The following is a 19,662-nucleotide window of genomic DNA, read 5'->3' as shown; positions in this document are numbered from 1 at the left end:
GAGACTGGTAATTTATTAATTTCTTTAAGATACCAGAAGTGTAATCAGAAAGTGGACGCCAAAAAAAAACGCTAGATAAATAGAAATGGTAATCTCGGTTTCTGAAAGCAGGCATTTAGTTCAATTGATGGCTCAAAATATGAAATAACAGGATTCATATTCTATAAAGACAGTCGCAGCAGAGTGAGTCTAATTTTTGAAAGGCTTCATTTTTTTGATTTTTTTTAGATGTTAAGTTCGTGGTTTTACACTTTTTTACAGTCTAAGTTTTTATATTCTTATCGTTTCTTTGTTATGTAGTTGTTTGAAAGGAAAAAAATAGTTTTTGTTACCTCAAGCTCTCATCTTTCGCAGGCTTTCTTCTCTTCCTCTATGTCTCTATCTCTCTCTTTTCATTGAAAAATTGTCGTCTAAAACTTTGTCGCTTTTGATTGAATGTTGTCGTTTTATGTTATTTTTATATCTTGAATGCCTATCTTGTTGTTTTTCTGATATTTATCGTGGTTGTCATTTTTAAAGAAGTTGTCCGTTTTCTTGTTGTATTTATGATTTTTTTTCTGTTCTTCTCGTTTTTAGTATTTTTTATGTGATTGGATATGTTGACGTCTTTAAACTTATTGTACTGGCAGGTTTATATAAGTTTTTCTGTTCCTCGCACTTAAGTTCCCTTAATATTTCTTATATTCCCTTTTCATTTTTTTTTTTTATAAACAAGAATCTTTGAACCATGGTTTCTTGAAGATCGATCGTTTTCCAGTGTCATTTCTGTCTATTTATAAACGTCGTCAGTTTAGAGCATTCTTGTCATTTGTCCAATAGATTGTGATACAATATTGCAATTTTGATGATCTTGTTTTTATTGTAATGTCCTATTTTGGATTTATGTCGTTTTAAACTATTGTTATTTAAAAGCCTGATTGTCCTTTGAGATGTGGCATTTCGGAGATGCTGTCATTTTTTAAGCCGTCGTTCCTATTCAAGGTCTTTTCTTATTTTGCCTCAGTTCTTCATCTTCTAATCTATGAAAACTTATGCCCTTGGCGTCTAGATATAATCCCCAATAAAAACATGAAAAATGCAGGTTTTGAACCATTTTGGTGGGCTGTAATTCAAAATTTGAAGATTTAGTGGCTGATTCTAAACATGCATGTCGTTTAAAAAGAAGTTACTCACATAATTAAATGCACACACCTAAGAAAATAAATCTTTTAGGACTAAAGTTTTAAGATTTTGATTTATAGAAGATAGATGTATGAGTGTGTGTACATATAAGATAGGAATTCAAAAGATAACTAATGGTAAGAAAATAGGAAACTAAAATATAATACAAAAAGAGAGGTATGCATAACAAAACTAGGGATGTAGATATATTTCACCTATTTTTTCTTTAAAAAAAAAAAACATAACCTGTAAAAAGAAAGATTATAAATAAAAGCATGGCATATGGATAGCCTATCAAAATGAAACGGATATAATTCTTAAGAGAAGCAGCGAAAAACTACCAAAGTAGTTGATACTTTTCTCACAAATAAAGAGGGAGATACATAAAGATACAAGATATGTAAAATTGCTCTTTCTTTAAAACTATAATATTTTTTTCAGGATAATAATATGATGAAAAGTGTCGTTCTTTTTTCATAGAGTCACCGATTTCAGAAATTCGCATAAAAGACGGGACAATATAATAAGGACCAAAGAAGGATTAAAGAAAAAGAGAGAAATGAAACAAAAGAGGAAACGTTTTTTAGTGGATTAAAAGTTTGGTTATATTTAAGAGGAAAGCAATTAAATTAAGTATACATAGAATATCAATTGCTCTATCGAAGGACAAAAGAAAAAAAAAAGTTATATGATTCAATATTAGATGGAAGTTGGGATATATACCTGTTGGGAAAACTAACAAACAATTGCGGAATAAAACTTTCCCTCTTTGTGTGCTAAAATAGGATCTCAAACAGATTGCCAACAAAGCCAAACAACCAATGCACCAATTAATCAAAAATAATCAACCACAAGTGAAACACTAATTTTTAGCGTGGAAAACCTCTCAAATTGAGAGTAAAAACCGCGAGACCCTTAGGCCACTTAAATCTCTTCCACTATATCAACAATGGGATTACAAAGTTTCTCTCTAGAATCAAACTAGAGGCTCACAACAATAATATCATCAAGAAACATTATTCTTGGTTCACCAACAATATGGACATCATCAACAAAGATGGATAACAATAATAACACCAAAGAAAAGCTAAGTCTCACCAACTTAGGAGTACTCAAGAGAGTACTAAAGAGAGGCTAAATGAGAAATCAAGTCCGGTAGATTGGAAGAGCTCGCCACAAGGATTCTCCACGTCAAATTTGAGCCGAAACTGACAACGTTTCGCCACCCAATCGTCTTGCACAAGCACTAAAACCCTACCATTTTTCTCTTTCTCTCTCTCTCTCTCTCTCTTTTTCTCTAGTTTTCTCGGCTGCCCCTGCTACTCCCGATTCTCCTTCTTCTTTTCTTTTCTATTTCCTGGTTTACTGCCCACGTGAGCAGCATGCCTATCCTTTTTTCTTTGTCATTTGGGCTAGAAGCCCATTTGTTGTTCCAGCCCACAAATGGGGCGGAACCCAACAAACTCCCCCTCTGCATCTTTTGGTGGGCTCAACTAAGCCCGCTCTCTGCTACAAGCTTCAAGTTTCTCCTTAGGCAAAGTCTTCGTCAACATATCTGATCCATTCTCACTGGTGTGGATCTCTCTAAGTGTAACTGTTTCCCTTCAAGCACATCACGAATCTAGTGATATCTAACATCAATATGCTTGGATCTCGAATGGAATGTTGAATTCTTGGAGAGGTGGATGGCACTCTGACTGTCACTGTAGACAATACACTTCTCTTGTTGCATGCCCAGTTCTTCAAGAAACCTCTTCATCCACAAAGCTTCCTTGTAACCTTCAGTAATTGCTATGTACTCAGCTTCTGTGGTGGATAGAGCGACACGCTTTTGTAGCTTGGACTGCCAAGAGATTGCTCCCCCTACAAAAGTCATCAAGAATCCTGAGATAGACTTCCTGGAATCAATGTCACCTGCCATGTCTGAATCTGTGTACCCATCTAGAATAGGCTCACCACTGCCAAAGCATAAACACACCCTAGAAGTACCTTTCAGATATCTCAATATCCATTTTACTGCTACCCAGTGTTCTTTTCCAGGATTAGAAAGGAATCGGTTAACAATTCCAACTATCTGGCCTTATATAGACCATAGCATACATCAAACTGCCAACTGCAGACGCATATGGCACTTTGCTCATTTCTTCTTTTTCTTTCTCACTTGTAGGACATTGTTCAACTGTAAGCTTGAAGTGACCTGCAAGTGGAGAACAAACAGCCTTGGCCTTACTCATATTGAATCTTTCAAGAACCTTTTCAATGTAGCTTTCTTAAGATAACCATAACTTCCCATTCTTCCTATCACGGGAGATCTTCATACCAAGTATCTGCTTCGCCGATCCCAAGTCTTTTCATGGCAAATGACTTACTTAACTCTCTCTTTAGCTTCTCAATCTTGCTAGCATCATGGCCAATGATCAACATATCATCAACATATAGTAGAAGGATGACGAAATCATCACTAGAGTGTTTCTTAATGAACACACAATGGTCAGATGAAGTCCTAGTGTACCTGTAACTCATAATGAAAGAGTCAAACTTTTTGTACCACTGTCTTGGTGCTTGTTTGAGCCCATACAAGCTCTTCTTCAACTTGCACACAAGATGCTCTTGTCCCTTGACTTTGAACCCTTCTGGTTGCTCCATAAAAATTTCTTCCTCTAAGTCACCGTGAAGGAACGTAGTTTTCACATCAAGTTGCTCTACCTCTAAATTCAAGCGGGCAGCTAGACCAAAAACAACTCTGATGGATGACATCTTCACAACAGGAGAAAAGATTTCTTCAAAGTCGACACCTTTCTTCTGACCAAACCCCTTCACAACTAACCTTGCCTTGTACCTTAGTTGTGAGCTATTGTTCTCAGTTTTCAACCTGTAAACCCACTTGTTCTTGAGCGCTTTCTTGCCTTTAGGTAACTTCACCAAGTCATAAGTGTGGTTCTCACACAAGGATTTCATCTTTTCTTGCATGGCACACTCTTACTTTTTCTCATATGAAACAACTTCTTGGTAAGTTTATGGGTCTCCCCCATTAGTGAGCATCACATACTCATTAGTAGTGTATCGACTAGGCAGACGACGCTCTCTTGTAGATCTTCTCACCTGAGACTCAACTGGTGGTGCTAGCGGTGCTTGTTCAACTTGGTCAACTGGCTCTACATCATCAACTATAGGGGCTTCATCATTAACATCTCCACCATCTTCTTGGACATCTCCCCCTTGATCAGTATTCTCTACAAGTGGAGAAATTGGATCCAAATTGACAGGAATTTCAGTAGAGGAACAAGGCTTTTCACCCTTGTTACCATCATCAATCACTTGGTCTTCAAGGAAGACAACATCTCTACTTCTGATAATTTTCTTATTCACCGGATCCCATAATCTGTACCCAAACTCCTCGTGGCCATAGCCTAAGAAAATACATGGTTTCGCCTTATCATCAAGCTTGGATCTCTCATCTTTAGGAATATGAACGAACGCCTTGCAGCCAAAAACTCTCAAGTAATCATAAGAGACATCTTTCCCAGTCCAAACTCTATTTGGAACATTACCATCCAAGGCAGCTGCTGGAGAAAGATTAATCAAATCGACTGCGGTTCTCATGGCCTTCTCCCAAAAAGACTTAGGAAACTTTGCGTGAGAAAGCATGCACCTGATTCTTTCTTCAATTGTTCTGTTCATTCTCTCTGCTACACCATTAAGCTGAGGTGTCTTAGCTGGAGTCTTCTCAAGCCTGATTCCATAGAGTCTGCAGTAATTCTCAAACGGTCCCCTATACTCACCACCATTATCAGCGTGACCTGATTTCAACTGTTTTCCTGTTTCTCTTTCAATCTTGGCATGAAATTTTTTAAAGACATCAAGCACCTGGTCTTTAGTTTTCAAAGCAGTAGCCCAAACCTTTCTTGAATGGTCATCAATGAAAGTCACAAAGTAGAATGCACCTCCAAGAGTTTTTGCTTGCATAGAACATACATCAGTATGAATCAAATTAAGAATATTTGATATTCTAGATGGTGGGTGTGAATGGAATGCAACTCTATGGGTTTTTCTAGCTAAACGATCAACACAAGTTTAGAGAGGCATACCTTGCAAACTAGGCAGGAATTGCTTTCTAGCAAGAAGTTGTAGTCATTTCTCACTGACGTGGCCAAGCCTCTTGTGCCATAGATCAATGCTTGCACCCTTCAGAACAACATTTATCTCTCCTTTGTGAAGCTTAGCTTGCATGACATAGAGTGTATTCATTTTCTTTCCTCTTGCAACCACTAAGGAACCTTTGGTGAGCTTCCACTTGCTTTCACCAAAATAACTAGTAAAACCCTCATCATCAAGTCTGCCTGTGGAGATCAAGTTTAGGCGAATATCCGGAACATGCCTAACATCTGTGAGTACCAACTTGCTTCCAAGATTAGTTTCCAAGCAAATATCTCCAATGCCCACAATTTTAGAGGCACCACTGTTTCCCATTTTGACATTGCCAAAATCACCGGTAGAGTAAGAAGTTAAAAAATCACCATGAGGAGTAACATGAAACGAGGCGCCAGAATCAATCACCCAATCACTTTCCTGGCACACAAGACTAACACAACTGTCATCACAAATGATGGTAACATCACCTTCGGCGGCTACTGTATTAGTCTCTTTCTCATCTTTATTTCCTTCACCCTGTTCTCTTTTCCAAATTCTGCATTCTTTCTTCATGTGACCCATCTTGTTGCAGTGATAGCACTTGACATTTTTTTTTTTATTTTTAGATTTTCCCCTAAATGTATCCTTTTTGCCATGACCCTGAGGATGCTTCTTCCACGCCTTTCCTATTTTTCAGAAACAAGTACCACAGAAGAAGATTCACCCTCTTCCTTTCTTCTAGCTTCTTCACTCAACAAACTTTCTTTAACCATCTCCATGGTTAGCTTTCCTCCAGGCGCTGAAGTGCTTAGTGATACCACTAACGTTTCCCAACTGTCAGGCAAGGAGCTAAGAAGTAACAATGCCTGTAACTCATCTTCAAGAGGCATTTTCATTGTGGACAATTGGTTCACCAAGCCTTGGAAATCACTAGTATGCTCAGTCATACTTTTTCCATCTTTGTACTTCAAATTCACAAATCTTCTAATGATTGAAGCTTTATTTCTGGAGGTATTTTTCTCATACATAGCCTCTAATTTCTTCCAAAGTGCATCGGCTTTCATTTCTTCAAAAATGTGATTAAAAATATTAATATCAACCCATTGCCTAATCGTAGTAGCAGCTTTCATGTGTAATATTTCTCAATCATCATCACTTATTTTTTCTGGCTTTGACTTGCCCATAACATGCCCATACAAATCTTTAACAATAAGCAAATCTTACATTTTGCGCTTCCAAATGGAATAATTCGATGAGGTTAATTTTACCATCCCATACGAATTTTGTTCTTCCATTTCAACACACAAGAATTAGCTTCTAGCCAACCAAAGTCTCTGATACCAGTTTGTTGGGAAAACTAACAAACAATTGCGGAATAAAACTTTCCCTCTTTGTGTGCTAAAATAGGATCTCAAACAGAATGTCAACAAAGCCAAACAACCAATGCACTAATTAATAAAAAATAATCAACCACAAGTGAAACACTAATTTTTACCGTGGAAAACCTCTCAATTTGAGAGTAAAAACCACGGGACCCTCAGGCCACTTAAATCTCTTCCACTATATCAACAATGGGATTACAAAGTTTCTCTCTAGAATCAAACTAGAGGCTCACAACAATAATATCATCAAGAAACATTATTCTTGGTTCACCAACAATATGGACATCATCAATAAAGATGGATAACAACAATAACACCAAAGAAAAGCTTAGGTCTCACCAACTTAGGAGTACTCAAGAGAGTACTAAAGATAGGCTAAATGAGAAATCAAGTCCGGTAGATTGGAAGAGCTCGCCACAAGGATTCTCCATGTCAAATTTGAGCCGAAACCGACAACGTTTTGCCACCCAATCACCTTACACAAGCACCAAAACCCTACTCCTTTTCTCTTTCTCTCTCCCTCTTTTTCTCTAGTTTTCTCGGCTGCCCCTGCTACTCCCGATTCTCCATCTTCTTTTCTTTTCTATTTCTTGGTTTGCTGCCCACGTGAGCAGCATGTCTATCCTTTTTTTTTTTTTGTCATTTGGGCTAGAAGCCCACTTGTTGTTCCAGCCCACAAATGGGGCAGAACCCAACAATACCTACTAAAGCTGACCCGGTATGTATATTTATTTATAATCTGGATGTATCTTTCTTAGTTTATATTTATTTTTATTTTCTTCCATTTGTATGCATGGATTCACAACGGCAAACTAAGACCTTATTTGAGCAATCCCAGCTAGATTTGATTTCCCTCTTATAAATATAAATATATAAATATATATATAGGTAATGAGTAATCAACTCCCCTAATCACATTACTTTTCGGTTTCCATACATATTTAAATATTGGATAATTTTCTCTAAAAGAAAAGAGCATAAGATAGATAATTCCTCCAATGGAGGAAATCGCGGCCAGATATGCGGCATGTGACCTCACCAAACCAAAGGGGCACACACCTACATGGCTATGTCGAAACTAATAATTAAATATTCTTCTTTTCTTTTCTTTTTTTTTTTTTTTAATTTTCTTTAGTGTTTCGTCTTTCTAAATAAGCAACCAAATCGGTTATTAATATACATATATAATTAACATATTCGCTAGTGTGACAAAAGATTAGATTAAGGCATCAACAATAATAGTATTCCAACCAAGACTCATTCCTTGTGCAAGGTTTTCTTGTCTTGTAGTAATTATTATAGTTAATTAGGTATTACAATATTAATATTTCTTTTCTCTGGTTGCTAGGTTGGGGAAGGTTCATTATAAAACAATGAAAATGTTTAGAGCCAACGAGAACACTATTGTCATTTGCATCATGAACGGAGGGAGACATGCCACAGAAAAGCTTATAGTGAAATTTCTTTTGTCCTTATTATTTTTTCTTTCCCATAACCCTTAAAATATAGCTCTCATTTTGTGCACTTTAAATTTTATTATTAGGTCATTGCCTTATGCCACCGTAGCATTTAAGAGAGGCCAACAATATCCATCGAAGCATATTATGTATCCCTATTTACTAATTATTTTCTTTTTGAAAACTTTTTATGTAATATAACTATCATTCAATTATGGTTCATATGTTGTATTCTCATAATTTTCTATCCAAAAGTGGGGTTATACTAATTGTGTCAACAATAATAATCACTCCAATGCGAGTATAATTATGACATATGTGTTCTATGTAAGAATACTAGGACCACTAAATTCATTTTGTTCGAGAAAATAAGAAAAAGAAAATGTATAGTTCTTAATTATAGACAAGGGATGATGTATATTCGCGTCATAACTGGACTTGAGCATATGCATAGATTTCTAATGGGATAGTAATGAAGTGAGAAATTAGGCGGCGAGGACATTTATAGTAAAATTAATGGCCAAAATCAAAGCCGTGGACCTTGTAATTGGTTTTTGTGATCCATCATATCTTCTTTGTCCGTAAAACTGTTCCTTAAATAAGTTTTAGTTAATTTTCATTGTGGGATTCGCCCTAGAAGCTAATAAAAGGTCACTTTGTTAGCTAAGAAATTAGATGAGTCTTAAAAGTCCTAAGGTTAGTTACATTCTTTAATGAATTGATGAGGACCACACCTAACTAGTTATCATTAGTAAACACAAATACTTATTGGTTTACTTCACTAATTTATTCTATATATCTACATCGTTGTTGAGCATTTACATTACATAATTATATATTTTTCATCATTTTGATTTGCTATAGATATAGCAAAAATCACAAAGTTGTGGATTTTTTTTTTTTTTTTTTGGATAGAAGTAGTGGATCTAATGCTAGATATACACACATCATATATAATTGATCTCTCTAAAACTTTTCTTTTATGTGGGACCTTAATCTCACAATTCAGCCTCAACAATCTTCTATTCATCTCCGCGAGCCTAACCAACACATAGAATCTACAAACGTAGATCTCCATTTTTATTTCACTTTTCATCCCACAGCCTTTTCCCTAGTCTAGTCTACTCAAAATTTTGATAGTTGCTTGTTACAATTTAACTCGGTCTAACTATATAGTTTGACTTGGATTCTTATTATAAGATAAGGTACTTAATTTATCAACTTATGTATATTCAAATCATAATTCTTGATTCTGATGTTTGAAATTTAAATTTTTTTATAAAAAAAAAATTATTAAAATTTAATGATTTGAATTTGAATATATAAAATAAACGGACTTTCATAACTTCAGTTTTAGATAGCCCTAAGCCTTCCTTCAACATAAGTTGGTCTCTATCTAGTCAGGTATGTAGTTACAAGTTTTAAAAGGGAAAAACTATGTGCTTGTTTTGAATCGTTTTTTTAAAACGGTTTTTACGTATTTCAAAAAATATAAATAAAAATAAAAATAGAAACGAAACGACATTTGTTTAGTAAATATTTTGAAAACAAAAATAATAAAAATAATTTTTGTGAAGTAATTAGAAAACAATTGAAAATTATTTTCACTTTTCTGTTTTTATTTTTTAGTACTTATTAATAATATTATAATATATTAATTAATAAACTCGATTTCACTTTTTTATTATACTCAAAATAATCTCTTAAAGAACTAACCAAACATAATTTTAAAATCAATCACAAAATAATTATCAAAACAAACTCATTAAAAAATAAAATAATTATAAAATCAAATAGATGTTTGATTCATGTATTTAGAATTATGATTCAGAATCATTCTCATTTTACGTGTATTTTTTATGAGAAAAAAATACTGTAAAAAATTATAAATCATAGTTCAAAATAAAAAAATAAATACAAAAACCAAACATGATTTTAGAAACGCGCCTGCATATTTTAAACTTTCAAATGGGACTCCGGCTACCCTCGAATAGAACTCATTCTGCCCGTCTCTATCCTAAAACTACCTTTCTAGTGTGGTCTTTTCAAAAGGTAAATTTAACTAATATATATATATATATAAAATAAAAAAAATAAAGAAACTTTCCAAGTATCCAATGGGTAATTCCTTATCCATTCCAACGGTGCAAGCATCATTGCTTGCCACGCTAGAAAAGTGATTGTAAGAAGTGCACCAGCCCCTACATACAGCCACAGACAGCACTGCCGAGAAAAACCATACACAACCAACCAGATTTGGCATCTCGAGGTGCCAAAACTTTGAAGCAATTCACGTTTCAGTTTCCTGTCACCACTTTGGTTTTGCCACCACAAACTCCATCATTCATAACCTCATCGTCCATAATAAGAAAAATAAATAAATAAAAAGTCATTCTAACTCAAAAATATTTAATAACAACCTTAGAGATTTCTCAAATAAGTTAGAACTATAACTGTTATTTCATATTAAAATCATATTAAATTAAAAAAATATATAAAATAAATACTTTTTAATACAAATCTAATAATTAAAAATAAAAAACCACTAACAACTTATTTTTTTTGTAACAAACTTTTATAGCAACCAACCGCAATGTCATAAACATTCAATTTTGGGGTAGACTTCTATGCTTCTTTACTTACAAAGATAAGTTTTTATTTACAAAATTGAAAGGGTCTAATAGGACTTGCACCACCTAAGTTAATTTTCAAGCTAAGCTTTACACTAACCATAATTTAATTTGGAATCTCATATACTATATCTATGAGATAGAAATTTATATACAACTATGTGATAGTTTTTGCACACGATTTCACAAACGCAATGATTTTCTTAATCTAAATAAGGGTGTTTAATACAATTGTCGCTCAAATTTATCGTGATTTAGTAAATTATCCTCTAAACATTTAATTTTGACCATCAATCTCCTGAAAATTGGTAAATTGTTGCAGTGTATCCCATTTTACTAAATTTACTAAATTTTTTTTATAAGATTTAAATGATTAAAAGTTTAAAAATTGAAAGATTTATATTACATTTGAATTTGGGATGTTAAAATTTTTTATCGACATTACTTTGACACAATCATTGTCAAAATGAGACATATTACAATAATTTTATAAGTTGAGGGGATAACTTTTTAAAATTAAAAATTTAATAGACAAATTACAAAAAAATTGAAATTAAAAACTCAAATAAGTGAAATGAATGAAGTCTAAAATAATATAAGTTCAAAGAGCAAGTGTATAAAATACCCTCTAAATAAGGTAGGTTTTACATGAAAAAACATTTAACTCAAGACATAATGTTTGATATGTTAGGAGAAGATCACTCGACTTGATATCAACTCTTTTGTTTCTTGGTTTAACCATTTCTGTTTAAAAAATTAACGATCAATAGTACAATTAGGATTTTCAAAAAAATAACTTTGGCATCATTATTTTGTTTGTCCTGTTATTTTGGCCTTTTCCCAGTCAGCGTCGCTCAAAAGCACCAGTTTGCAAGTGACACAGATGGGAATCATCAGTCAAAAAAAGGGAATCAGAATATCATATGGTAAGAGAAGAATCAAACGGTAAATAAACCTCATTTATTTCATAAATTTAAATTTTATTATAATAAAAAAATTTAAAAATAATTATATTTAATATTTTATTAAAATTCTTACGTAAAATTATATTTTAATTTAAATTAACAAATTAAACGGCGGAAAGGGTGAACTTATCCGGCGAACAACACCCCTCCAGCCTACATTTATTGTTGGTGTGGGCCCACGCGTGGACAATGGCTCAAGGCTGGCAATCATGTGGCGCTTTCAGATAGATCTGAATGTTGCCAAGGATTTAATTTATGACCCCCTTTTTCTTCCATTTATTTTTACAATTTTTTTTTTAATATCATGCATTTTGAAATTATTAAAAAAAAATCTAAACCTTATAGTTTAAAAGATTAATTTCATAAATACTTTTTAAAATATGTACATCATTCAATGCGCCCTTAAATTTTTTAAAACGGTTCAAAACATCTCTCAATCTATAGAAAATAACTCAAATAACTCCATTCATCCACTTCTGTTTATAAAACTAACGGAAGTGCCCACGTAAGTAAAAAAAGTTTTAAAAAATAGATAATATGACTTTTATATATTTTTTATTTAGAAATATAATAAAAAACATAAAATTTGAAAATAAAAAGGGAAATTCAAGTTAGATGAACTTTTGTATTCACCTCACCTATATTAAAAATTGACCAATATTTTTACATTTTAGTTAAATGTCAGTTTTATTAAAATGATATTTTTCTCATTCATATTCTACTCACAATGTGTTGTCAAAGCCAATGAAAATGAACAATCTTCATTACTGGAGCCATTAAAGATGAATAGTATCGAGATGCTTTCATCTATTTTTGTCTTGTTTGAGTTTATCAATTATTCAAACTGACTATTTAACTAATTTACAGCAGTTATTGTTATCTACTTGAGAAAAGACAACATTAAACGAGTTATTTTTGCTCAAAGTTAAAAAAAAAAAACTAAAATCTCTTAAACCAACCAAGCCAAGGAGATATGGGTTTCGTCTAAATCTGGGTTTTGTCCAAGAAGGCTCCTCGTGGTCTAATTGGACTACTCCGGCGAGCACAAGATATGGGCTTCGGTGCGGTGTTGGAAGGTTTGGCGATCTGGCCTTTGTACTACGAGCTGGGTTCATCGACAATTGAGCGCCCTCAGCGGTTGATGGAGACAACATATTTGATAATAGATACGCTATCATCATCAGTGAATACGACGATTGGTTAAAGCTTGGCGAGGCAGAGATGAGAGAATGATGATAGAGAGATGGGCAGTGAGAGATGACAAGATATCATTTCGACAATGTAGAAGCAGGGACGACGACTCTAGCCATCAAGGTGGGAGGTGGGGCGCTGAACTGAGGGGCGAGGTGAATCAAGAGGGTGGTTGTGGGGTGGGTTGGGTCGCCAGCAGGGGATGGTGGTGGTGACATCAGGAAAAGGGGATGGTAGTTGAGGGTTTTTTTTCCGTTTCTTTATACAAATCTGTTAATGTTATAGATGGAATTGGACAGAGGGAGCACTTTGAACCATTTTTTTATATATTGAGAGGTGTTTTGAACCGTTTTAAACAATTACGGGGCACTTTAAATCAATGTACATAGTTTGAGAGACAATTATGAAAATAATCTTATTTTAAACTGTATTTTATACTTCCAAATTTCACATTGAAGCTAAATATTTTTAGTCCAAAATTGATTTTTGACTATGAATAACATTTAAATATTTTTTACATTTTCAAATATTTATTTATTTTGCTTTGTGGTCATTTAGGACTCCGTGAGGTTTAACGTTGATCCTTGATCAAGAAAAGATAGAAATTTAGCATAAATTCAGAATTTAAAGGTTTAAATGTAATACAGGTTAAAATATAAGGTATTATTTTTTTAATAATCTTAAAATATTGGGTACAAATTAAAATAACTTCTTTTATTTGAGAAAAAATATTCATTTCTTTATCGTTCTTTTTGAGACGTACAAGAGTCAAAATTAAAAGCATAAGCGTGTGGGTATTAGTATATAAAATTAGACGCATATAATATAATAATAAAAAAAATAACTATTATCTCATGAATCTACTTCAAAGTGTGAACTGGCCACTGGCTGTCAATTCTCTCTCTCTCTCTCTCTCTCTCTCTCTCTCTAGTTGTCATCCATTTGATTTTCTCTGCTATTTTTAGTGATGACTGGTTACCGACAAAAGCTTGAGATCAGACAACCAATGTTTTCTCTTCTCTATTTTTTTTTGGGTAGTTAACTGAAAAAAAAAAAAAACTGCCCTAGTTGTGTGCAACCCCCCACAAACCCATGTAAAGTGAAAGGAAAAAAAAAAAAGGAAAGAAAAGAAAATAAAAAATTTTGGAAAAAAAAAGACCGTTCTTTCAAAACTACTTGTCTGTCCACAGTCGCACTTGTCTTCCTCTTTCTCTTTCTCTCTCTAGAGGCTCTGTGTTTGAGTGGTTTTCTCTTCTTCTCTTTCTCCTTTCTGATTATTATGTAAAAATACAGAGAAGAAATAAAAGATTTTTGGCCTAAAAGAGTGTAAGAAAATGGCTCTGGGGAGCTTATTGAGTGTTGTTGTTATCCACATTTGCCTGCTCGTGAGCTTCTCCTTCGCTGCGGATCCTTACGTTTTCTACAACTTTGAGGTCTCTTACATTACCGCTTCTCCTCTCGGTGTTCCTCAGCAGGTTTCTTCTTTCTCTATCTGGATCTCTCTTTCTCTCTCTACACTCTTCTTAACTTAGCTCATTAAGCTAGGATTTTTTCCACGTGGGTATGCCTAGTACTCACAAACGAGAAATGGGTTGCTTTTAGATTCGATTAAGTTTCCACTTTTGGCTCCAGATCTACTAAATGTGCTTAAGTTCATTCCAAAAACTGAGCTTGATTAAGAGTTCTAGTTTTTCAGTAATTTCTTTTAAGAGGGCTTGTGGTAATTTTCGTTTTTTTTTAATCTACATTATTATACGCATTGCAGGTTATTGCCATTAATGGAAAGTTTCCAGGTCCTACCATTAACGCGACTACAAACAACAATGTCGTTGTCAATGTTCGGAACAAACTGGACGAGAGTCTTCTCATTACTTGGTATGATTTATTTTGATTTGCCTGTGAAGTGTGATTTATGAATTGTTACACTGTGGATGTTTAGGCTGTGTTTGGTAAGAGGGAAAGAAAGTAGAAAGGAAGGAAAAGATAGATAATTTAAGTGAGGAAAGTAAAAAATTGTGTTTGGTATGAATTCCCTTCTCCAATCTTTTTAATTCTGGAATGATCAAAATGGGAGTACCGTGCATTCCCTCCTCTAAGAGCAGCTGCAATAGTATAGTAGCAAATTTTACTTTTCAATACTGGGTTAAATTTAGCTTAAATTTTAGCACATTCTAATTTATATCATGTACCTCAAATTTTAATGTTGCCACTAGTTAAATTTCTTATCTACCAATTGGATAGTGGTTGTTGGATGCGTTGTTCTGAGAAATAAATTGGAATAAAAAATTAAAGTAGCATTGTTTTTTTAGTATTGGAGGAGCACAATGAAACCAATATGCTAAATTTAGCATTTTGGCACTATAACAAGCTAAATATAGCATTAGCATGCCTCTAGTCTAGTCTAACCGTAAGTCTTAAGAATGATCCACTAATCTTCCCAACCCTGTCCCACCTTCCACTTTTCCCTCCTACCAAACAAGGCCCTAAAGAGGTTTAGTTAAGTCAAGTGCACTGATGGGATCTTTGTAACAGGGCTGGAATTCAACAGCGGCGCAGTTCATGGCAAGATGGTGTTTTGGGCACCAATTGCCCAATTCCACCAAAGTGGAACTGGACATATAACTTTCAGGTCAAGGATCAGATAGGTAGCTTCTTCTACTTCCCTTCTCTCCACTTTCAAAGAGCATCCGGTGGGTTCGGCGGCTTCATTATTAACAACCGTGCTATAATTCCAATTCCTTTTGACACCCCTGATGGGGATATAACCATTATGATCGGTGATTGGTACACAAGAAACCACACGGTAATTGTTTGTTGGATTTTTCAGACTGTTCTTGTGAAGTAAGAAAAGGAAGTTGTAGTTTTAGTGTTTGATAGTAGCTGCATTTTGGGGTATGTAGGCTTTGAGGAAAACCCTTGATGCAGGAAAAGATCTAGGGATGCCAGATGGAGTTCTCATTAATGGCAAAGGCCCTTACAGATATAATGATACGCTCGTCCCAGAAGGCATTGATTATGAAACATTTAATGTCGAACCAGGTATGCATTGATGTCATTGCTCTCAAATTTCGTTTTCTAATGTAGGGGTACCATTTAAATCTAAATGTGCATGTTTGAACATAGTAATTTTGAGTCTTTTCAGTTGAAGTACGTGTATATATCGTGTCCTTTCCATGCATGTGAAATGGCTAATCTTTTTTTCTTAAGTTTCCTTATTTACTGAATTAGCTCTTGCATATTGCAATAATAACAAAAGGAACGTTACTTTTATAAGTATTGGTGAAGCCAAGGAAGAGTGGAAGTAAGCATTATTTTTAGCTTGTCATTCATTTAAGGTTTCAGTCAGAAAGAACCACAAACTAGAGTGTTATATTATTTACAGGACAGGATTCTCCTGTCTTTTGTTAATTTGTATAATATTTGTTACTAGCTGCAACAAAACAGTGCTAAAGTACTTAAAATGCACACATTACCCTGTGGATTGGAAGTCATTTCTTGGTTAGTATGTCCTTCAATAACGTTTTATTGACCATATCTTTTACGGTTGGATTCTCGAACAGGAAAAACTTACCGCATACGCGTCCACAATGTTGGAATCTCGACTAGTCTAAATTTCAGGATCCAAAACCACAATCTGCTTCTAGCTGAGTCGGAGGGTTCATACACAGTCCAGCAGAACTATACTAGTTTAGATATTCATGTCGGGCAATCGTACTCATTTTTGCTGACGACGGATCAAAATGCAAGTTCTGACTACTACATAGTGGCAAGTGCTAGGTTTGTAAACGAATCGCGATGGAAAAGAGTAACTGGTGTTGCCATCTTGCACTATTCAAATTCCAAAGGCAAGGTACATGGTCCCCTGCCGGAGGGACCAAATGATGAATTTGACAAAACATTCTCAATGAACCAGGCAAGATCTATCAGGTTTGTGCTTCTGCTTGTGATAATATTTCCCAACTGCCTATTTGTGGTCCTTTTGGATTGGCAACTATAAGCAAGTATGACAGGGGCCAAGATTACTTGTTTCTGTCAATTCTCTCTTGATAAATTCTGCTCCAATTTTTTAAGGAAATACTAAATAGTAATCATTCATTATCGAGAGAGTTGATCTGTGACCCTTACAGGATGGTTCAAGATTTCCATTGTTTTCGGAAGAGGGGAGATGGTTCTACCGTTGTAGATTTTTAATTTAAGCAAACCTCTTGAACATAGTATCATCCTCTAAGACCGTTTTATAAATTTGGATGCTTAGTAATCTTTAGTAGTTCACTTCTGAGGATTCTACTTCTATGTCAAAATTATGCAGATGGAATGTATCAGCCAGCGGTGCTCGCCCCAATCCACAGGGATCTTTTAGATACGGCTCAATCAACGTGACCAACATTTATGTGTTGAAAAACAAACCGCCAGTGGAGATTAATGGGAAACGGAGAGCAACTCTTAATGGAATCTCATTTGTCAATCCTTCCACACCCATTAGGCTTGCTGACTGGTTCAAGGTGAAAGGCGGGTACAAGCTTGACTTTCCAAACAGGCCACTCACAGGAGCGCCTAAGTTGGAAACATCAGTCATTAACGGAACATACAGGGGATTTATGGAAATCATACTGCAGAACAATGAGACCAAGATGCAGACCTATCACCTGGATGGATACGCATTTTTTGTTGTGGGGTAGGAATTCGTTTCTCCTTTGCACTTCGTCACATTGACATGTCTACACAATGTTGCTTTCCTCCACAGCAAGATTTTTTGTCACAATGAAATATCATTACATTTGCAGAATGGATTATGGTGAATGGACAGAAAACAGTAGAGGCACATATAATAAATGGGATGGAATAGCCCGCACCTCAGCACAGGTATACTTAAGCACAATTCTGTGCCGTAGTCTCTTATGTTGGCCCTTATCTCCCTATTTATTTAGTATTGAGGCATCCTCTTCTCTGTTGGTCTTCATTACGCTTCCTAAAAACACAAAGTTGAACGTAGCACTTCGATAAAAAAAAAAAAAAAAGAAAAGAAAAAAAAGAAAAATAGACAGTTTTTTAATCTTTATTTTTCATGATCCAAACAGTAGACACTAATAGTTCTCGTTGAGATGAACTATTGATGCTCCTATTGGCTATAGTGTTTTCCCTATGAGTGTTTTGAGTTGACAAGTGCTCTATTAAGTGATTGTTCATTTATTCTGTTCAAGCTCCAACACATTCCTAGTTTATGATATTAACTGAATCCCAGAACTTTAATGTTCCTCCACTCTCTGTTGTTTCAGGTCTATCCTGGAGCGTGGACAGCAATTTTGGTGTCTCTTGACAATGTTGGTATCTGGAACCTGAGAACTGAGAATCTTGACTCATGGTATCTTGGCCAAGAAACATATATCAAGGTTGTCAATCCGGAAGCTACTAACAAAACCGAGCTGCCCATACCGGATAATGCCCTCTTCTGTGGCGCTCTCAACAAATTGCAAAAGTATGTGCCGTTGATTTTTTTTTTGGTAACATGATCTAACAGAAAATGTTAACATCATGATAAAAGCAGTTTCTTGATGTCATGAAACTAAAATATAAGTAAAAAGGCTGGAACAAACAGTAATTTCAGTTTTACAGATTGCATGGACTTATGACACCTATGCATTCACGGTTGAGGCTGGCATTTGAAACATCACATCTTCTTTTTCCTCCTTTCAGGCCACAAGATATCTCTTTTGCAACATCAATCAGCGGCAACGCATCAAACTTGTTCTTCACGTTGCTGATGACCATCTTTGCTGCAATTCCCATTTTCCGCTAAAGCCGTTTCTTCCAGAGTTTTTCCGTGATTATCCCGATCGGTCATGGTGGCTTCTTTAGTGAGGTTTGTGATTTGGTGTGTTGTTTTAGGCTTGTAAGTTTTTAGTAGTCTTGTTGATAATGAATCTTTCGGTGATTTTGACTAGCGTTTTTCTCCCTTAGATCTTCTTCCCCCGTGTATTTCCTTGTTTTAATTTAATTTATTGGGGATGTTGTTATCATTCTTTTAATAACTATCATTTATGTATTAATAACGATACAACCAATTAATTCAAACCAACTTCTTGCCTTGGCTTAAGTTGGTCCTCAAGTACTAATATTTGTAACCTCTACGAAAGTAAATTTTAAGCTTTAAATTTACCTATGTATTATGTTGAATTTTAAGCTTTAAATAAATAATTATCTCCCATAAACAAGACAATTTACCTATCTAAGCCAATGAAAGTGACGCATATCAACAAAAAGTATTGCTTGTAAGATAGCAAGGCTGGTACGTACTGTACTATGCTAGAATATGGTGGACCAACTTTGTAATGGTGTATTCTTCTTTTTTATTTTTATTTTTATTTTTGTTTTTTTTAAGGTCCTATACAAGTGGACAAAACTTTAATGTTTTTTGGTGCTACCATTTGAAACCCCATTGTTGTGGTCCAATTTTTGTTAGTGTTTCTTTAGGGTTCTGTGGTGTGGTCACATAGGCCAGTTGAAATATCATATATGACAGATTCATTTATTGTGTCACATCAAACATGAAAATTGCACATAATTGATGATGGCCTCTTTCTATTCTAATCTGTACGTGTTTTGAGACGCTGCCGTTTTGACTCTGATATTGTAGTGTCCTATATATTCTCTGATGAAATCCCATAATAATTAATCATTCAGAAGCCAGAGGATGTTTCTTATACATACGGCCTCGTAATATATATAATACATATATGTGTGTGTG

At 34.7% G+C, this 19,662-nt stretch overlaps 1 protein-coding gene across 1 annotated transcript; it reads left to right on the top strand.

Annotated features, from left to right (window-relative positions):
• The first annotated feature begins 14,167 nt into the window (after positions 1-14,167).
• On the top strand, positions 14,168-19,008 carry LOC21401979 (monocopper oxidase-like protein SKU5). The gene is made up of 9 exons (XM_010095384.2): positions 14,168-14,392; positions 14,683-14,792; positions 15,450-15,720; positions 15,818-15,956; positions 16,478-16,844; positions 17,227-17,592; positions 17,702-17,780; positions 18,194-18,393; positions 18,612-19,008. Exons 1-9 carry the CDS (start codon positions 14,252-14,254, stop codon positions 18,712-18,714), a joined length of 1,776 nt encoding a protein of 591 aa, XP_010093686.1. The 5' UTR covers positions 14,168-14,251; the 3' UTR covers positions 18,715-19,008.
• The last annotated feature ends 654 nt before the right edge of the window (positions 19,009-19,662 follow it).

The sequence above is a fragment of the Morus notabilis genome, unplaced genomic scaffold (assembly GCF_000414095.1).
Source record: "Morus notabilis unplaced genomic scaffold, ASM41409v2 Scaffold3, whole genome shotgun sequence".
Classification (NCBI taxonomy): Eukaryota; Viridiplantae; Streptophyta; class Magnoliopsida; order Rosales; family Moraceae; genus Morus; species Morus notabilis.
Note: the sequence above shows the minus strand (reverse complement) of the source record. Positions and strands in the feature narration are given on the sequence as shown.